The sequence below is a fragment of the Rhinatrema bivittatum genome, chromosome 1, assembly GCF_901001135.1.
Source record: "Rhinatrema bivittatum chromosome 1, aRhiBiv1.1, whole genome shotgun sequence".
Lineage (NCBI taxonomy): Eukaryota > Metazoa > Chordata > Amphibia > Gymnophiona > Rhinatrematidae > Rhinatrema > Rhinatrema bivittatum.
In genome coordinates this window covers 291,837,631-291,858,150 of record NC_042615.1, presented here as the reverse complement: position 1 = coordinate 291,858,150, position 20,520 = coordinate 291,837,631, and the positions used below count along the sequence as shown (strand labels likewise).

Here is a 20,520-nt window from a genome sequence, read left to right as displayed (position 1 = left end):
GGTGTGAGCTGGGTGCGGTAATACAATAAATGATTCAGATTAAAAAACAAAACAAAAAAAAAGTTAAATCAACATATAGTGACGGGCTGTAGAACAGTAATATGTCATTTCCTTATATATACGGATACACAGAGACATTTAGCTCTTTCGATTGAAAAGGAAACCAGGCTTCTTACAATGAAATAGACTGACAGAAGTATCTATCATATGTTCCTTTTTTTTTGCAGTTATTTTTGGCAGTCATTTCTATAGTCTGTTTCCTTTTCTTCTAACATTCTGAAATGTGTTTGTTTCCCTTTTTTTTTTTTTTTAAATGTAGCTCGGAAGCAGGAAATCATCAAAGTCACTGAACAGCTGATTGAAGCTATTAACAATGGAGATTTTGAAGCTTACACGTAAGTTATGAAAAATGCATATACATGTTTTGGGGAAAGTCACTTTTTTTCTGGTTTGGGTTATTTCAGGAATCAGGATGAGCTTTTCATAATGTAGTATTTTTGTCCTTGGTGTCATGAAAGAGGATTTATCTGGAAGTGATTGCAAAGTGCATCTTTCTTCTTGTGTGCTCTCAGAAACAGGATATTAACCTATATTCCGCTGACAATGTGCAGGTATCTGGAAAATGCAGGTACCAGTGTTGTATCTTTAATGAAGGGCTGTTCACAAGGTACCAAATATTTGGAAACAAAACAAGGGAAAAAATTATTGTAAAAGCTCCTAAATAATTTACTTAAATTGTTTATTGCAAACATGGCATCAGAAAAGAAGGATGTATTAAAATTTGCATCCACTGCCTGACTCCACACAATGGTCCTCAAGCAGTATCAGAAATATGCATTAATGTTATCATTCATCTGTCAGTTCTTTTTGCTCGTGTACCCATCATAAACCTATTAATATTAATTGTTATCTATGAGTTATGAAAACCGCCCTTAATCACTTAAATAACACCCCACTAACTTAATCACAAAACCAAATAAACAAAAAACAAACAAACAAAAAACACAATAATAGACTCGTCTTATACATAACCACCGTAAACAGCTTCCAAAAGACCCGACATGACCCGGCAGGAAGGAAGTTTTGAACTGATACACAGTCTTTGGACCATTAATTCAGTGTTTGTTATTGAGAATTAGGGAAAATTTAGAATTACTTCACCATGTGGTAACTTACTACTTCACATTGGTAGTATCACATGGTGCAGTAAATTTAGCATGCCCTGTGATAATCCCTGTTGAGTGAGAGAGAGAGAGAGAGAATGGTGCAGTTTTTCATAGAAAAAGAATTTAAGGATGCGGTGTAAAAGAAAGTTGAAGGAAGGAAAGTTCAAAGGAAATATAAGGAAATATCTCTCTACGGAGAGAGGGTAGGAGGTGCCTGGAATAGTTTATCAAGATATCTACCTCCTTTCTCAATATTTTTTTTATTTTTCTTGTATATATTTTATTCTATTAATCTCCCAAGTGAAAGTACACTTACTTTTTACACTATTATTTAATGACCTACAAGTGACAAGCACAAGGAAAATATTTTTTCAAAGAAATTTTTTTTGGAAAGAGAAGGAAGGTGTCCTACAATTTTCTATATCACTACATCCCATAGTGTATTTAATATAATCATTAACCAACCTCCTCCTGCCTATTATTTCTTTATCTCTATATTGTAGCATATGTTGAATTTTTTAAATATTTTTATTAAAAAGGAAAAATTCTTTTAATGTGAAGAAACTCTTTAAAAAATCTTCGCTGTTATTCATCCGTGTCTATGCGTCGGTTTTATGACTGCAACAATTATAACCTAGACCGTTAATCACTATAAAAACACCAAAGTCATAGATTAAGATGTTATCACCAACTGAATAACATGGAAAAACTTTCCCGACTTATCGAAATATCTGTGTTTTTCCCGAATGTCTCTGTATCGTGAGATCCTTCATCAGGGGATTTTCCTGTATTTTCAGTTCATCAAAATCATTCAGCACGTCACAGAGCTCTCTATCGTGTTTTCACGGTCGCCATGTAGAATAAATAAATAAACAATAAACCACTCTCAAGAACAGCAGTGCCCAGCATTGATTGCTATAGCCTTAAACTGGCCCTGCATTTATAAGTATGTGTTAGAGAGGTCGGCTGAAAGACACTGGAGATGGGGGGTGGAGGGGTAGGGGTGTAGTTTTGAGAGTTGGTTTAAGTGTCAGTTCTAGCGTCTTTCCTTCTCCTCATTGGTCCTTTACCCTGGGAAGACGACAAAATTGACTTGAATAAGGAGTTATATTTTTAAGGCAGGAATGCTTTACAGAACTACCCATAATTAGAACAGTATAGATGCGAACAACTAGGCGGATTGCTCCTTGTCTACCATCAAATACTACATTACTGAGCTACTGTTCATGGAGAAGATTCAGGAATTATAGCAGCCTGAAAGCAGGGCATGAGCATTCAAATCCAGGCAATAGCTAGTAAGACTGAGCAAGAGCTGGTGTTAGTGAATGAAGGGTGTAAAAGGGAGAAAGAAATTTCCTTCCCTCACATAGAGCCCCCTCATTAGATTACACAGTGAACATGGGGTACAGTTCCAGCCCTCAGATTGTAGGAAAGATATTAGTGAACCAGAAGAGATGCAGAGGTAACTAATAGGGTCATTAATCAAAATGTGTTATGGCGTTAACGCATGCGATAAGAATATTAATGCACGGCGCAAATGCAAATTTTTGGGAGGGGCGGGATCAGGGAGGAGTTTGGGCGGGATTTAGTAAAACGAGGGGCAGTATCGCACCAAGAGAGAGAGAGAACCTTTGCGGAGGGCCTCACAGTGTGCAACTATTTATATCTCTATAGGAGGGCCATCTAATAGGTCTAGGTGCGATGCTGGTGGCTGTTTTATGCCTCTCAGTGTAGGGTTTCTGATGCAGGCCATGTACCATTTTAGTGCTGTGAGTTGGGTGGTAGAGTTGGTGGTAGAGATGTGTATTTGTTTGAAATAAATGCAAAAATAGGTAAAGTGAGGTCACTTTTGATTTATTCCAAATGTAACAATCTAAAAATGGCCTCTCCAAAAAAATACCTGAAAATTTTGTGGTATTATCTTTCTTTTTCTGGTGGGAGGGGACCTTGTGCATAAAAAAGGGACGAGACATCAGCAGCTTTTTTGGAAAAAGGAAGTGCACACCATCTGTTCCTCACCTGTTTTTCAGGGGTCTTTTTTGGGGGGAAAAGAAGTTTATATGCCCATTAAATGCATCTATAAAGATTCCATCTAGATACTAAATAAGATCTCATGTTCATGGCCTTAAATTCTGTAACAATGGAGTATAGACATCCCTATCATACAAATTAATTCACAAGTAGGTTTTTCTTAAGTTATCTTGGATGAGAGCTATCAAACTTAAGAAGAATGCCAAAGGAAATACTTTCTTTAACAACAGAGTAGAAAAATCTCTGATCACAAATTGCTCTTCCCCAGATTCGTTCACAATATACCCCTTTAGACGAAAAAATTATGAATGCAAACGTGGCTAATGCACATAACAATTATGTAGGGTGATGTAATCCATCTTCTCTGGACAATAAATCTTCTTGATGGTGTTTAAAGCTTTTTGTTGAGGTACATTGTTATAAAGTGACTCAGTGTCATGAGTCAGTAAAAAATAAAATGGCCCATTATGATGATATTTAACATTTAAAGATTATGAATAATAGCTAACAAATTTCCAGTAGAAGATGAGACAAAGGGAGATAGAAACCTAAGAACTCAGACAATGATTCCAGTTCTGAGCCTTTGCCAGGAACAATAGGATGCTCGGGTGGACTGGGCCAATTTTTATGGATTTTGGGCACATTACTTCTTTTTCCATTCAAAAGAAATTTTGTCTTCAAATTTGATGAGACTTGGAGGGAGGGGCTCCAAAATCATTTAGAAGATGTTGGCTAAAGTAATAATTGTTTTTCATAAGTGCGTCTATTTTGTTAGACAGGCCTGTGGTTTTCCATGTCATCATTTGAAATGCAAAACTTGTCATGTAGTTTAATTAAAGCTCATTCCCCCCCCCCCCCGTCACCCCAAATAACAAGCAACGAACAGTACCCAATTACAAATGTAATAGCCCCAAAGCAATATCCAGGATCTGATACAGTAGGATGGTAGAATTCTCTCCATTCACTCCTCATTAGCCATGTGAGAACAATTTGAACAACATGGATTTCAGCCTGCTTTAAATTCGGTGGAATTTTCAAATTTTCTCCAGGATCGCTTGGGGAAATATTGTAAATTTTCACCAGCACATTTAAAGAAAATTCTAAAGAGTTGTTTTTTTTAATTTGAAGTAAAATCTTTAAATACTCTTCTCATTTCTACACAAAGGTTTGACAAACCACTTCAACAAATCTTCAAAATAGTTCCAGGTTTATCAAATTGTTTGAATCTATTTTATTTTTAGTGCAGTGCTTGCCTTCTGGTTATATAATCTCTTCTGTTCCTTAGTGTGGACAACAGTCATTTCAGATGGGTCAAGGGCACTCTGTAACTGTCATCTTAAGTATGCCATCTGTTTACTACGTTATATGGGATCCCTAAGGTATCCAAATATTCAAAAGATTGATCTCAAACCTTCTGAAGTGTTTTATTGTCTCTGCCAATAAACCCTACAAAGGATCCTGTCTGTAAAATAAACTGACCCCATTCCTTGGAATAATCTGATTTAGGACCATATTTTTTCTAAGGCTTTTGTGCCATTCTGTCTTTAAGGGGAAAATCCTTAGTAAATCAGGCCCTTAATCTCTTTCCAGTCTGTTAGAATTACAGTCTGTGCCAACAAAAGGGGCAGTTAACATCAGTTTTTCCTTTCAAACCCCATCCTAATCAGTACCAAATAAGACCTATGATACATTCTTGGGTGTACCATTCAAGATAGCAAACTTATTTTGAAGGAATTCTGATATCTGTATTCATCTCTTTTTAGATGGAGACACCAGGTACCTGACTTCTGTTTCTGAGCCCTCATACCTCATCCCCATACTGTTCATTTCCCTGTAATATTTTTTTTCCATATGTACCTTTGTCACACTTGTCATACAATACTGTTGTGATTGAATAAATGCTTAGTCAGCAGCCTGAGGAGAAAAATCCTTTTTATTAAAAACAACAAATAACATAATAAGATATATCTTATGGAGAGAACAGGTCGCCATGCAATAGAACAGGATCAGTTCTCTCAAAGATCATTCATTGATACCAGGCTCTATATAGTGGATAACACCCCTAATCTCTACACCTTTAACACATGCGAAAGCACCATAACGCATGGTGCGATACAAATCAGAAAAAGGGGAGGAGTTTGGGGCTGGCTTCACAATGTTGCAAAGCTGGAGAGCCAGCCTAGCTATCAGGGCCCATGGAGGGAGGGAGAGAGAGTGAGAGTGAGAGAGAGAAGCTAGCCATAATGCCCTCATACTAGGTAGGTAATGGTATTTATACCTCTATATGAGGCCCACCTCATATATAGGAGTGTAGGGGATAAGGGGCCATTTTGACCTTCAGAGTGAGACATACGAACAGAACAGTGCTCTCTTGTGAAGATTTGATGACCTTTGGAGTGAGGAAACTCACCCAAAGATGAGATTTGTGCAATGTTCTCTCAACGTAGCTTGGTGGACTCTCTAACTGGATAACATGTCATGTCATAAAATCGGCGAGTCCATGTGCGCACACTGGGAAGTGCACGCACATGGACTCGCATGCGCACCTTTTAAAATCTACCCCATTATGTTTCTCAGTGAACACAAAATACAAAATTGCATGCAATAACTATAACTCATTATAAACAAATCATAACTATATGACAGTATTTTTCTCTCATAAGGGACAAAATTAACCCTTCACATGATACATCCACAAGACTTCCTTTACACACTAATACACATGTATATTTTAATGAGGCTGGGATTCTTGTAAATTATGTGATTTCTTACAAATATAGCTCAGAAGAGAAAATTGAAACAAGACTAAACTCATATCTTTTGACTTTTGAGCTACATATTAGCATTTCAGCTTGTCAGCAACCTTCAGTAATTCTACAGTTTATTCATTGTACCTTCACAGTGCAGTAATAGGTTCATAGGGGGAAACCTTTTCGAAGCACCCTAACTATACAGTAGATGTCATTTTCATGAATAGACAGTTTGTCAATTGTAAGCCATGACAGGTCATATCTATATTGATTGGAAAGAGACCTTTTTCTAAAAACTGACAAAGGAATTCATTGTCAACTTTTGACGCCTATATTGCCAATGTTGTTTTATAGATACTTGTGTATTTGCTACCATAATTAGAAAGCTGTCACCATAAGTGCTTGCCACCATGACAATCAGGCACACTAGGCCTGTGCCTAAGGATGCCAAAATATAGGGGGCAGCAAACCAGCTGAAAATGGGCTGCCTCCCAGCTGAACTGAATTAGCCTCTCCCATCCCTCATAGTGTTCAGGGAACAGAAGAGGAGGGGCTGAGGTTAGGACAGACATAGCTATGCAGAGAAGAGAAACTCTGCTCCCTAATGCTCTTCTACTGTTATTCAGGGATAAGAGAGGAATGGGTGAGCCTAAAGCAGATTAAACATCCATTCTGCTCCATACCCCAATCTTTCTTCTCCTGTCATTCCTAGACAGGAAGGGAGGAGTGAGTTAAAAACATTTTAAAGAAGAGCCATTCTACTCACTAATCCAGTCTCTCCCTGTCATTCAAGGATAGTAGGGGAGGGGTAAGTCTGTAGCAGAAAGAAGAGGGCATCCTTTTGAATTTAGGAGGGGCTGAGAGAAGGATCTTTATGGGGGTGAAAGAGGATCAGTTGCAGGGGGTGTCTGTGTAAGAGAGACAGGATTGGCACTGGGAGTGCTATGTGAATGTTCTCCAGTCCTGCTGAGTAGGAGATTAGAAAGGGGATGGGAATGCAAAGGGGAACAGTGCTGGAGCATGGTAGGGACACCTCCCTTCTCCCTCTTTGCAATTCAGATTTCCCCTCCCTTGATCTCAGATTCTGGAATCTCCCATCCTTTCTGCCTGTTCCTTCTTCCCATATCCTACAATCCCTGTTCCCAAATCCTGCTTCTTGTGATCTTCTTCCTGCATGTCCTCAGTTCCAGAACCTCCCTCCCTCTCCTTCCTCTTCCCCATCCCCATCCCAAATTTCTGATCCTCTCCCTCTTCCTCAATCTTCCCCGTCTCCCATCCTTCCCATCCCAGGTCCTCCGTCCCTCTCCTCCCATCTCCAGTCATCTCACCTCACCCCATTCCTTATTCTCCTTCCTCTCCTCCCCTATCCCTGCTCCTTTCCCCTCTCCCCATCTCTGAGATCTCCTCCGCCTGCCGACACTTGAGATCCTTTTTCCCTGCCCAATAAACACAAAATAAATGATACAGACACAATCATGGTTGTAAAACTACTTTATTTTTATAATATAATATAAAAGATGGAAATGTTTGCCAGTGTGCTCCAGAATTTTTCTAATTCTTGCCACAGAATCTACCCCTGAGCTGCTGCAGGAACCTGTGGGGCTGTGGCCTGGATCTTCTGCTCCCTGTTCTCCAAGCTTAAGGGGAGGCGTGTAGCAGGACGACAGCCTAGAGGCAGCAAAAACCTAAATCCGTCATTGATGGCAATCAGTGGGCAGGAAAGTGCTGCTGAAGTAGAAGGAATTAACCTCCTGCTTTGCAGGGACCTCTGAAGCAGCTCACTAGTTCATACTTCTGCTATAGCATCCTGTTTCTTTGATCTACATTTGGTAATAGGAACTTACTTTTTCTATACTGACTTTCACATAATATCAAACCAGTGTACAATTAAAAAAAACCCATAAATCAGCAATCAATAACAAAATAAAAATCAGCAATTAAAAAATTACAGCTATCGTAATATATTTGTATCATTGTCTTGTGAATATTTTATGCACTGCAGAATCACTGGAAGAAACAGGGGAGGGTTTTTTTCCCCCTGATATAGATCTGTATACATTTGTTACTATTGTATGTTTTTATTTCTCCTCTGCAGAAAGATCTGTGACCCAGGCCTTACTTCCTTTGAACCCGAAGCTTTGGGAAATCTTGTAGAAGGCATGGATTTCCACCGCTTCTACTTTGAAAATGGTATGTTTCTCTATGGCTGCCTTTTCAAACTGTGCACCAGAGCCTTCACCATTATGAATATTTCTCTCTCTTTTTTTTTTTTTTTTTAATCCTTCACAATGTCTCTGGATTCCTTAGGATTATAATTATCAAGCTGAAAGCAATAGAACAAAATTATAAAACAGTAAAAATAGTATTAAAGGTGTGGTGAGTGGTGATAGATTAAGCAGAAGTATACCAAGCTTTTTTTTTTTTTTAATCCCTTGGTCACAAGCAAATCCAGCTCTGGTCAAGAGCGATTGAAAGTCATTACCTTCTGAAAGCTGTTCAGTAGCCTAGGTAGAATGACTTAGTGGTCTCAGTCTAGTACCCAGAAGACACTGAAAAAAAAAAAAAACCATCACAATTTGGAACTATCGTTGGCAGTTTTTGCAGGGAAGCCAAAGATGTGCACAGACGTGAAGATTGAATTGCTTTGTCAGCTTTCAGAGTGGTCCCTCCAGAATAGGAGAGATACATTAACAGTGCAGTGTGAAGAAGCTTGCTTTGCCACTGCCTATGTTGTTACCGGTTTGCTGGATAAATTGAGGACTTCAGTTTACAGTGCTGTCTATACAACACGTCTCACAAGCGGAATAAGAATCAGCATTAAGTTAAATGCTGGTACAGATGGCCAATTTGGGATCAGCCTGATCCATATCCATTGCTTGTGAGCAGGTCATCTGAATTTTTCAGACATGCTTTAGATGAAAACCATTTTTCACATAATATGGCCATAGAGGTGTAACTTCATTTACTCTCGATCCCAAAACACATCCTCTCACTGCTTTCTGTCAATTTTCAGGCCTTTAAATCAGAAGAGACCGCTTAATCAGCGTGTTTATAAAGTTCATGGTATGTGAGGGCAGAATGCATTTGATCAAAGGTCTCACTGTAAGAGTTTAACTAAATATTCAGAAATTTACAAGGGAAGTCATCTTTGTGCAAATGAGTACACAGTTCTGATTCACATTATTGCCCGTGTTAAAAAGTCCAGTCACTGGTATATGTATTTATTTATTTATTTTGTGGATTTATATGCCGTCTGTGCAGAGCTCTAGGCAGCTAACAACAAAAACATACATATTAAAATACAGAACAGGATAAAAATACCAAAAACTAATTACATCAATAGCAGAAGACACAACAAAGCGAGAGTCCCTTAGTGACGACATCGTGCCTCTAATAAAAGGCCAGCCTGAAGAAATACGTTTTTAGCATGCCTTTACATTTTTGTGGCATGATTTGAGACAAGTTCCAAAACCTTGGAGCAGCGATAGAGGATTCGCATTCCCTCGTCTCAGCGAGACGAGCATGACGCACTGCTGGAATGTCCCAAAGCCCCCTCAGGGAGGATTGCAAAGCTCTAGTAAGGTTATATATACCCAGAGCATCACATCGGCCCGAAGAGCACAATCAAAAGCCAAAAGCTTGAGTACCAGAGTTGGGACTTTGTAATGGATTCTAGACTGCACTGGTAAGCAATGAAAAATCAAACAGCGCCGACGAGATGTGCTCCTTCATACTCTGTCCAGATATTAAACGCACTGCTTCTTTCTGCAGCTGCTGCAGAGCTCTCAGGGGAGATGCTGGCAAACCAAGATAAACTTAACTGCAATAGTCAGAACTGAATTTGACCCAAGCAAAAAAAAAAAAAAAAAAAAAAGATATTGGTGGATGAACAAGAGGGCAAGAAGACACCTTTATGCATACATTACTGACTGAGACAGAGCTCAGAGCCAAGGAGCAGCAGGAATTTATGTGAGGGGGCATCAGGAAGGAAATAGTTGTGAAAATACTCATAAAATACAATTATATTTATTTCCACATCGGGCACACATTTATGGGATGAATGGGCGAGCTATTGTGGGCAGAGAAGCTTTTAACGGCTTGCTTTCTGATTTTCGCTATCATCATCTGTCTTCATCTCTCTCTCTCGTTGTCTGTAAAGCCTGGGAAGAACAGTTTTCAGAAGCATTTACCTGGGTCAATCAGCTGCCCTAAACTCGCTCTCCCTCTGTCCCGGTCAAAAGTAATCATGGGGTTCCACAACTTCAGTACTCTTCAGCCACATTTGGGCGAGGCATTCCTGAGAGGTTGTTTCAGGCGGGATCAGAAAACAACTCCTGCAGATTGTGTTTTCAACTCTGCGGATGCTATTTTCCTTTAAAATTCTATCCCCACAAGAAGGAGGTGCAAAGGTTTGTGGGTAATTTTGTACCTGAGGGAAGTTTCAAAGACAAAGTGTACACAGACTCACTCTGCCTGTGAAGTCTGGTGTGGATTTTACAGCAAAATGGGCATTATGAAAATTAGGGGTCATTTTCAAAAAGATTTGCATGTGGATGGATACGGTACTTCATTTCAAAGTCCCAAAGAGAAATCTGCGCTCCACTAACACTGGTCTCCTTGCAACTGTCTCCCCAAAATTAACCCGCCTCAACTCAACAAGAGAACGCGCTTTCTCATTGGCCGGACCTCTTTTATGAAACACCCTCCCCACTGAACTAAGAATTGAGCCATCATCACGAACATTTAAAAAAAAAATTAAAAACATGGCTCTTTGAGAAAGCATATCCAACATAATAAGAAGAATCATCATCATCACCACTCTATTTAATATTTGCAAATCATACTTTATTTCCCTCCTCATTAATTAATTCTCCCTCTACTATTTTATCTATCTACTCTCTACTATTTATTACAATGTAACTTTTTCTTTTTTAATTAGTTATATGTAAACCGATGTGATGACTTATGTTGAATGTCGGTATATAAAAAACAAATAAATAAATAAAATGTGTAAAAGTAGCATATATTATAGCAGTTTTCAAAAGTCCATTTATGCACATATGAGTAGATTTTTAAAAACTACGCCCGCGCGTACTTTTGTTCACGCGACTGGCGCAAACAAAAGTAGGCCGGATTTTAATAGATACGCGCGTAGCCGCGCATATCTTTTAAAATTCGGGGTTGGCGCGCGCAAGGCTGCGCAAAATCGGCAGCCTGCGCACACCGAGCTGCGCAGCCTTCCTCCGTTCCATCGAAGCGGCCTCGGAGGGAACTTTCCTTCCACTCCCCCGCACCTTCTGCGCGCCATGTTCCAGTCCAGGGGCTGGTCCAGAGGCCGCGGCCATGCCCCCGGGCCGGCACCATGCCCCCCGGAATGCCCCCCCCCCACACGCCCTCCCTAGCAAAGCCCCGGGACTTATGCGCATCCCGGGGCGTGCGCAGGGGGAGATTGGGGCAGGTTTTCGGGGGGTACGCGCATATCTTACGCGCGTACCCCTTTGAAAATCTGCCCCATAGAGTCTACTTACATGCATAAAACGTAATGACAATTCAGTAGCATACATCGTAGCAATTTTCACTTATGCACATAAAATGTATTTATGCACATTGGTGATAATTTTCAAAAGGATTGACATGCTTAAACCTGGGTTTTACATGTGTAAATGCATTTTGTGCATGTGTGGACTTTGAAAATTACTATAATATTTGCCATTGAATTCTCAATAGGTTTTAAGTGCATATTAAGCATGTAAATCAGGTTTTGAAAATTGCTACAATAGTATGTTACTTTTATGTGTGTAACTCCTTTGAAAATGACCTCTGTAAAACCAAGTTTTAAACATATAAATCATTTTGAAAATTTCAGCCCTTAATGTGTCAGCTAGGCATTTCTATTTTTATGTTCTGGCAGTTTCCTTCTGCTCCTTTGTCCTTCAGTTCTGTTGGAACTGGCTATGATGTCTTAAGCCATTATTCGCAACTACCTGGAAATGTTTTCATCGTGGGCTAAATTTTCAAAGAGATCTAGCCAGTAGGGAAGATAAATTTGTAATAAGCGAATGCGTGCACCCATATATATATGGCTATATGAACGTTTGCACTTTCACATGTATTTTATATCATAGAGCACACTATATAAAATACACTTAAATCTACCCAACAACATGCTCACGTATCTAAAAGGTACGCAGCATGTATTTTCAACATAGCCAGATAAGTAGCATTTTAACAATTATAAGGCTGGCGCACGCATGTTATAAAATCCCGGGTGGCGCACACAAGGGGGGGGGGGTGGAATTTCGCAAAATCGCTTGGCGACAAGATCGGGTTCTTCCCCAGTTCCCTCCCAGTCCGCTCCAATTAAGGAGCGGACTTGGAGGAAATTTTCCTATCCCCTACCCTAACCTCCCTTCCCCTTCCCCTCTCTTCCCCACCCTCTAAAACCTTTTTTATTTTTTTTATCTTTTTAGTTTTGCAAGTTACTTCAGGGCTTGACCTGAAGTAACTTGCGTGCGAGGAATGGTGCTGTCCCGGGTCGCACCCCTCCCCCCCCCCCGGCCTGCCCCCTTTTGAGGCCCCGGCACTTACAGTTGTCCCGGGGTTTACTCGCGTGGCCAGGCCGGTTTGAAAATTGGCCTGGTTGCGCATAAGGCCCGGCCATGCGCGTAAACCCCTGGATTTATGCGTGCCGGGGTTTTAAAATCTGGCCTTAAGTGCACTGTGCTAGTCCTGCATCTCACTATGCATGTAAAACTAGACCACCACCAAAATCTCACCTCGAGTAGGGGTGGGGGTCTAGATAGGGCCGGGGGGTGGGTTAGGTAGGGGAAGGGAGGGGAAGGTGCAGGGGGTAGAAAGAAAGTTCCCTCCGAGGCCGCTCCGATTTCGGAGCGGCCTCGGAGGGAACGGGCAGCGCGCGCAGGGCTCGGCGCGCGCAAGTTGCACAAATGTGCACCCCCTTCTGTGCGGCGACCCCGGATTTTATAAGATACGCGCGGCTACGCGCATATCTTATAAAATCCAGCGTACTTTTGTTCGCGCCTGGTGCGTGAACAAAAGTACGCGCGCCCGTAAATTTTTAAAATCTACCCCTGTGTGTATATTTATGTGCCTACATTTGAAAATTGAAAGTATGCGCGTAAATCAGGTTCCTGCCCCGACTTCGCCCTTTGTAGTCTGCAAAAAAACTATGCACAAAAAAATCACTTTTGCATGCACTTTTATCCGCACAACACCTCCCCATGCCGTCCCGGGGTAAATTTTGAAAGGCCATATACGTATGTAAAACATATGCACATAAATCCTCTTGAAAATGACCTAAAGTTATCACAGCCTGCAAAGATTCCAGCTTTCTCTACAGCTAGTATAGAAACTAGAACTGTATTACCTGGAAGGTTGTGACTTGTTTTCCTCTTTGTTTTCCTTTAGCATTGTCCAAGAGCAACAAGCCAATCCACACCATCATCTTGAATCCCCATGTGCACCTTATAGGAGAAGATGCTGCCTGCATAGCATACATCCGGCTCACACAGTACATGGATGGGAGTGGTATGCCAAAGACCATGCAGTCTGAAGAGACTCGCGTCTGGCACCGCCATGACGGCAAATGGCAGAATGTACACTTCCATCGATCAGGTTCACCCACAGTACCTAACAAGTAAGAAATGTGTTCCCGAATATGTTAGGCAACAACCTCATTAGTTTTAGTAGCTGTTTAAATTATTACTAATCTGGATGATAAGAAGGACTTGGTGGGTGAGAGGGCCTCAGTGTTGCATTAAATGTAGGAATGTATATGCTCAGCTGCCCATGATGGTAGAGAACCAAAGAGGAAGATAACAAATTGATCTGATTTAGGCTTCATATCCTATCAGTCAAGTTTCTACAGCTGACAGCTAGGATACACTGCACCCTTGGCTACCCTGGATTTGTCAGTAGGCTCCCATTATGCCTGTGCCTAGGGTGGAAAACATTTAGGGGCAGCGGGCTGGCTAAGATTTGTTGCCTTTCAGCTGTGCTGAATCTCATTCGGCAGCCCTGCCCTTCCCTGTAACAGACCCTTTCAAAAGGTTGGGGAAGGGGGGTTGGGGGTGGGGAAAGCATCAAAAGTGTGTAGGGGTAGCAAAATCCTAAATCCATACCTGATCCTCGGCAGTGTGGACTAAAAAGACTGAGCAAACCGAATGGGTCACTTGGTTGTTATCTATTGCCATGTACCAAGTTACAATGACATTCAAACTTTTGAGGGCCACAGATATTTATTACATTTTAAAGAGGTGCACAGCATATCAAATTATGCAGTTGCATTTCCAAACTGCAAGTTTAAATTGAATTAAGATGCGTAGAAAGACATGTTGTTTCTCTTCACAGTATAGATCGGAATTGTGTTCTATTCAGACAACAACCAAGAAAGCCCTGACTTCTATGGTCTGGGGCAGTGGTTCTCAACCTTTTTTCTGTCGGGACACACCTGACAGATGGTTCTCACATGCATGACACACTGAACCCATGATAGTCATGGGGCTAGATGTAAAAGTACAGTTTGCATCTATAGGAACCCCCTGGCCCACAGTAATGGATGTAAAGCAGAATTATGACATTCCCCATACAACTCACCCTACAAAAAAGATATTCTGGTTCTAGTGTCATCTCAGTAACAGCAACACAAACTCCTACTACCAGGCTCAATAGCCCTACTTATGAAAAGACAGCAGTTTATCATTAATGCATGTCCTCTTGAGAAAACACAACAAATAAGACTGATACAAATGCTTACATACTAGTAAAATATCTCACCTCAGTAACACACACAGAACCGACCTAACATACTCCCAGGATGTGCAGTAATGCACATAAAGTAATCCGCACACAGTTACAATTGTATTATGGAATGCACTCAACCAGTAACAACCCTACCTATGAAAAGGCAATACTTCAAATATTAAATCAGGCCATAAACACCAATACACCTCCTATTAGGGGTGTGCATTCGGATTGACCGCATTAGTAAAACGCAACTCATATTTTTTTTTTACTTAAAAAATTGATTCGACATAAACGATCGGATTTCCCACATATCGAACATAGATATGTTCGATATGTGGGAAATCGCGATTGTTGAGCCAAAATAAAAATATAAACCCCCTCACCCTCCTTAATCCCCCCCCCCCGACTTACCACAACTCCCTGGTGATGGAGCGAGGAGTGAGGACGCCATTTCTGCAATCCTTGGCGAGAAGCATGTGACGTCGGCGGCACGTCGAGTGACGCTGGCGTTACGTGATTCCCGGCTCGTTCGCGCCGGACGGCTCGTTCGGCCCAAAAAGAACTTTTGGCCAGCTTGAGGGGGTCAGGAGGCCCCCCCAAGCTGGCCAAAAGTTCTTTTTGGGCCGAACGAGCCGTCCGGCGCGAACTTGCCGGGAATCACGTGACGTCGCGTCTGAGTGACGCGGCGCCACGTGATTCCCGGCGAGTTCGCGCCGGACGGCTCGTTCGACCCAAAAAGAACTTTTGGCCAGCTTGGGGGGGTCAGGAGGCCCCCCCAAGCTGGCCAAAAGTTCTTTTTGGGCCGAACGAGCCGTCCGGCGCGAACGAGCCGGGAATCACGTGACGCCGCGTCACTCGACGTGCCACCGACGTCACATGCTTCTCGCCAAGGATTGCAGAAATGACGTCCTCACTCCTCGCTCGATCACCAGGGAGTTGTGGTAAGTCTGGGGGGGGGATTAAGGAGGGTGAGGGGGTTTAAATTTTTTTTTTGCACATATGTACATATACCCAACTCATTGGATTTTTTTTATGTCCATATTGGCCGCAAGTGGGACCCCCTTTCGGACATAAAAAATATGAACATAAAATTTTGCTCTGCACATCCCTACCTCCTATTAGGAAAACAGAACTAGCCAAGCAGCTGTAGATCCCCACACAGAAATAATTGTAAAACTATACTAATAAACAGTATAAATGTTTCAAAACAGCTATGAACAGAAAAACATCCAACAATTTAAAACTCATAAAAATTATTCAAAATTCTCAAAACACCTATAAAATATTTCAAAACAGCAGACACATCACATAATATTAAATAATTAAAATGGCTGTCAATCAAGAAAAATAAACTTAAAAAGCCACCTTTACTTACCCCCTCCAGCAGCTCTCCTACTCCTCTTCCATGCAGGCCATAGCACACACCAGAAGCAGTAGTGGCTGAAGATCTGTACTCATGGTCCTCTTCCTTAGTGGCCACAACCAGTCTCTCTGTCTCTCACACACACACACATACCAGTTACATCCCCATGACCAGTTTCTGTCTCTCACACACCAGTCATCTCCCGACCAGTCTTTAACACCACACCAATCACCTTCCTGAAAAGGTTTTCTCTCTCTCATGCCATATACACACACAGGCTTCCCACTCCCATGTTCTATCTTACATATACGGGCTTCTCATTCCCATGCTGTGTCTTACACACACCCATACACACCCAGGTTTCTCACTCCCATGCTCACTCTCTCCACATGTAAAGGCTTCTCATTCCCATAATCACTTTGGGGTAGATTTTAAAAGGGTGTGTGCGGGCGGGAGGTCAGTGTGCGCAAGGGGGTGCACAATTGTGCACTGAGCCTTGCTGCCTTCCCCATTCCCTTACCCCCCACCCCACCTTCCCTTCCCCCTACCTCCCCCACCCTTTCCCCCCTACCTTTTTCTTTTTTTTTGCTTGTATTTCAAAACTTACTTCAGCCCTGGGGCTGAAGTAAGTTGCGCGCACCGGCCAACTGCCAGGGTGCGATCCCAAGCACAGCGGCAAATGGCCGCTGTGCCTGGAGCCTCTGGCCCCACCCCGCCCCCGGATTACCCGTTTTTGCAAGCCCCGGGACTTACACACATCCCGGGGCTTTACGTGCGTCGCCGGGCCTTTTGAAAATATAGGCCCAGCGCTCGTAACCCTTTGAAAATACGGCCCTTTATCTCTCTTACACATGCACCAATCTCTCTTTCCCTCCCATGCTTGCTCTCTCCACATGCATAGGCTTCTCATTCCCTTAATCACTTTCTTTCTCTCACATACACACACCCCAGTCTCTCTCTCTCACACACACACCATCACCTTGCCAACCAGTCTCTCTCTCATTCATGCATACACACGCAGGCTTCCCACTCCCATGCTGTCTCTCTCTCTCACATATACAGGCTTTTCACTCCCATGTTTCTTTCACACACAGCCCCACGCACCAGGCTTCTTATTCCCATGCTTTTTCACATACCCAGGTTTCTCACTTCCATGCTTTCTCTCTCTCTCTCACACACACACATCAGTCACCTCCCAACCAATCTCTCACTCTCTCACACACACACCAGTAATCTCCCTCTCTCTCACACACACACACACACACTCCAGTCATCTACGTGACCTGTCACTTTTATTGTCTCTCAGATATACACACCTCACCTCTCTGACCAGTTTCTCTCAATCACACACACATGCTCTCTCTCACACACTTACACATATGCTCTCAATCAGATAGATGCTCTCAATTACACACAGGCTCTTAATCACAGTTATACATACACACTCTCAATCACACACACACATTCTCTCACTTACACACAGGCTAGCTGTCTGTCTCTATCTCTCACTTCCTGCCCCCCCCCCCCCCAACAGAGCACAAATGGTAACTGCAGCAGCCTCCTCCTCCAGTCCCCGCAGGCCAGGAAAGAAGAATCCCATCGGCCGCGGAAGCTCATGCTGCTGTCTCCCTTGCCGATTGCCGGCTGCTTCGGATTTTGCTCCAGGCCCACGCTACTGCTCAGGGCCGATGCTGCCGCCGCTACTTTTCCATGCGGCATGGCTCTTTCTTCTTCCCGCGCACCCCACTGCACATCACTTCCTGTTCCAGGCCACGGGGGGGCAGGTGCGGGAAGAAGAAAAGGCCCAGCCGCGGTTGCCAGCCTCCACTAACACTGCTGCCGTTCCCATTGGGCATGAACATACTGATAGCCCGGGCGGCAACAGCAGCAGTGGAAGATCATCTGCCTCTTGCTTGGTAAAGAGAATCGTCTGCCTCTTGCTTGGCGGTTGAGAATCGCCGGTCTGGGGTCCTGATAGCAGACATAAGGGAAAAGCACAGGACTGCTTCTATGGCCAAGACCATAAGCAAAGCAAGTCAAGCAGTGTTGTCTGAATTTTCAAGAAGGTTCATCACCCAGTAAAAAATGTTGCTAGCTGTAATTTTTATGGGTTATCATAAGGCTAGGGGATAACTGCATGGATCAGCAGTTACTACCTTAAGACTGGTCCTTTTCTGCCATCATTACTATGTTACTATGGATAGCTGGGCATGCAAGACAGACTCAGCAAGGTAATTCATCAAAATGTACAAAATTATTTTGAAGTGCACTTTTTGAGCAGGGCTATCTTTTATGATTTAGCATGGGTGCAGCTACTACAGTTTCCTTGCACTCTGTTTAGATAATGTGCATTATATTCTTGAAAAGGTTGAACTGAATATGATTTACAGGCACGTCTTACTTGACAGACATGGCAGATATTTTATAAAAGTATTTTCTTCAGCCTGGTCTTGACCCTTTCTTGTTTCTATAAAGGAAATATGAATGATAGGAGACATTTTTTTTCTTGGGCAGTGATGGGTGTAATAAAGTGTCAGACATTAATAAAAAAACTCCTCAGTTTGGTGGGTGCCAGCTTTAGGAGGAATTTAAATCATTTTTTAGCTGGTAGCTCTGCATCTTGCATGCCAGCATAACTAGCCAAGAATATCACAAATTTCAGGTCCCTTGTTGGCACTGTGTATCTTTTCAGAACTATTAGCAATGTTATTACAGTACTGAAAATGTTTGCGCATATGATTGGCTTCAGTCTCTGGTGTGCTCTGGCATGACATGCCGGTAAAAAGGTATATTTACCAAATTGCACAAATGCAAGATGTCACACATTAACACATATTTTTTATCATTAGGTCATGGGGCCTATTGATTAACAGTGCGCCTTAACAAGTTTTGGTAAATATACTCAGTGCTAAAAGTCGTTTTTACTGATAGAGTGTCGTAGAGACTAGAGTTGTTTAAAGTGCAGCTATTTCCTCAGATTTGTCAAAAGGTCCTTTATGATTCATATTTCTGGAGGCACTGCAGCTCAGAAATGTGTCAGGGAGAGAACAAGTGTTAGCAGTGATGATTTTTCTTCCCCCTTCAGTATTTTATTAATGTATTTCATTGCTCCATGTTGAGGGAATCAGAGATAGCATTCCATCAGAAGTTTATTTTGTAAGAAAGCAACCAATTGGCATTGCAAAGTTTGAAGTAATGTTTCAAAATGTTATCATTGACAACCACTGTATGCCCAAATGGTGGTATCACATACCATTCGTTATTGTCGGAATGTTAACACCCATTTCATTCTGCTGAGTTGCAAGAGCACCTGCAAATGAATGGCACCGTGCCTTTTGGATGTTGCGCTGAATGACGAAGCAACGTAAATGCCCTAGCTCTATACTAAAAAAAACTAATGTACAATTAAGAGGTCCGTATTCAGTGGGCTGCTGAGCAGTAAAGTTACCCAGGTACTCAGGTAACTTTACACAGCTATTCATTGGCATTTAGCTGGCGAAGGCTACCACTAAACTTTAGACATCCCGCTGAAATTATATGTTTCAGTGAAATCCACGTACACTACATCAAGAGGTCTCCCTTGATCCAACTCTCTGGTCACCCAATCAAATAAATTGATCAGATTAGTCTGATAAGATTTATCTCTGGTAAAACCATGCTGTCTTGAATCTTGTAATCCATTGGATTCCAAAAATTGCACTATCCTCTGTTTTTACAGCGATTCCATTAGTTTTTTCACCACAGGGGTCAGATTAACTGGCCTGTAGTTCCCAACCTCTGCCTTACTTTCACTTTTATGAACAGGAACCACATCTGCCCTCTTCCAGTCCTCTGAAACTACTCCAGACTCTAAAGACGCATTGTAAAGGTCAGCCAGTGAAGCTGCCAGGGCATCTCTAAGTTCCTAGTACCCTCGGATGTATCCCATCCGGCCCCATTGCCTTATCTACTTTAAGTTTAGTTAGCTCCTCATGAACACACAGTTCTGAAAATTGATTGAGGATTACCTCACTTTCAATCTTATTTGTGTTTATTTTATATGGTCCTGCTTCAGGCCCTTCCACAATGAATACCGAACAGAAATATTTGTTAAGCAATTTTGCTTTTTCCTCATCAGCCTCTACATATTCCTCTCCCTCACCTTTGAGTCTCACAATGCCACTTTGCACTTCCTTCTATCACTAACATATCTAACAAACAGTCTTGTCCCCCTATTTTACCGTATTTGCTATTTTTTCTTCTATTTCAATTTTCGCATTCCTGACTACTTTCCCAGCTTCTCTTAATTTTTCCAGATATTGTCGCCTGTCTTCCTCTTCCTGCAATCTCTTGTAATTTAGGAACGCTAACCTTTTCTCCCTTATCTTTTCATCTACTTCTTTAGAAAACCATACCGGTCTCTTTTTCTCCTTTCCTTTATTTACTTTCCTAACAAAAAGATTAG

At 42.0% G+C, this 20,520-nt stretch overlaps 1 protein-coding gene across 14 annotated transcripts in view; it reads left to right on the top strand.

Moving 5' to 3' along the window:
* Nucleotides 1-20,520, top strand: part of CAMK2D (calcium/calmodulin dependent protein kinase II delta) — a 613,333-nt gene that overhangs the window by 579,192 nt on the left and 13,621 nt on the right. For 13 of the 14 annotated variants that reach the window (XM_029596378.1, XM_029596351.1, XM_029596334.1 and 10 more), the window contains 3 exons: nucleotides 320-395; nucleotides 8,043-8,137; nucleotides 13,376-13,604. In XM_029596378.1, coding sequence (XP_029452238.1) covers nucleotides 320-395; nucleotides 8,043-8,137; nucleotides 13,376-13,604 — 400 coding nt within the window. Of the gene's footprint in view, nucleotides 1-319; nucleotides 396-8,042; nucleotides 8,138-13,375; nucleotides 13,609-20,520 lie in introns of those variants that run through there. The other variant, XM_029596326.1, reaches the window with a different exon arrangement.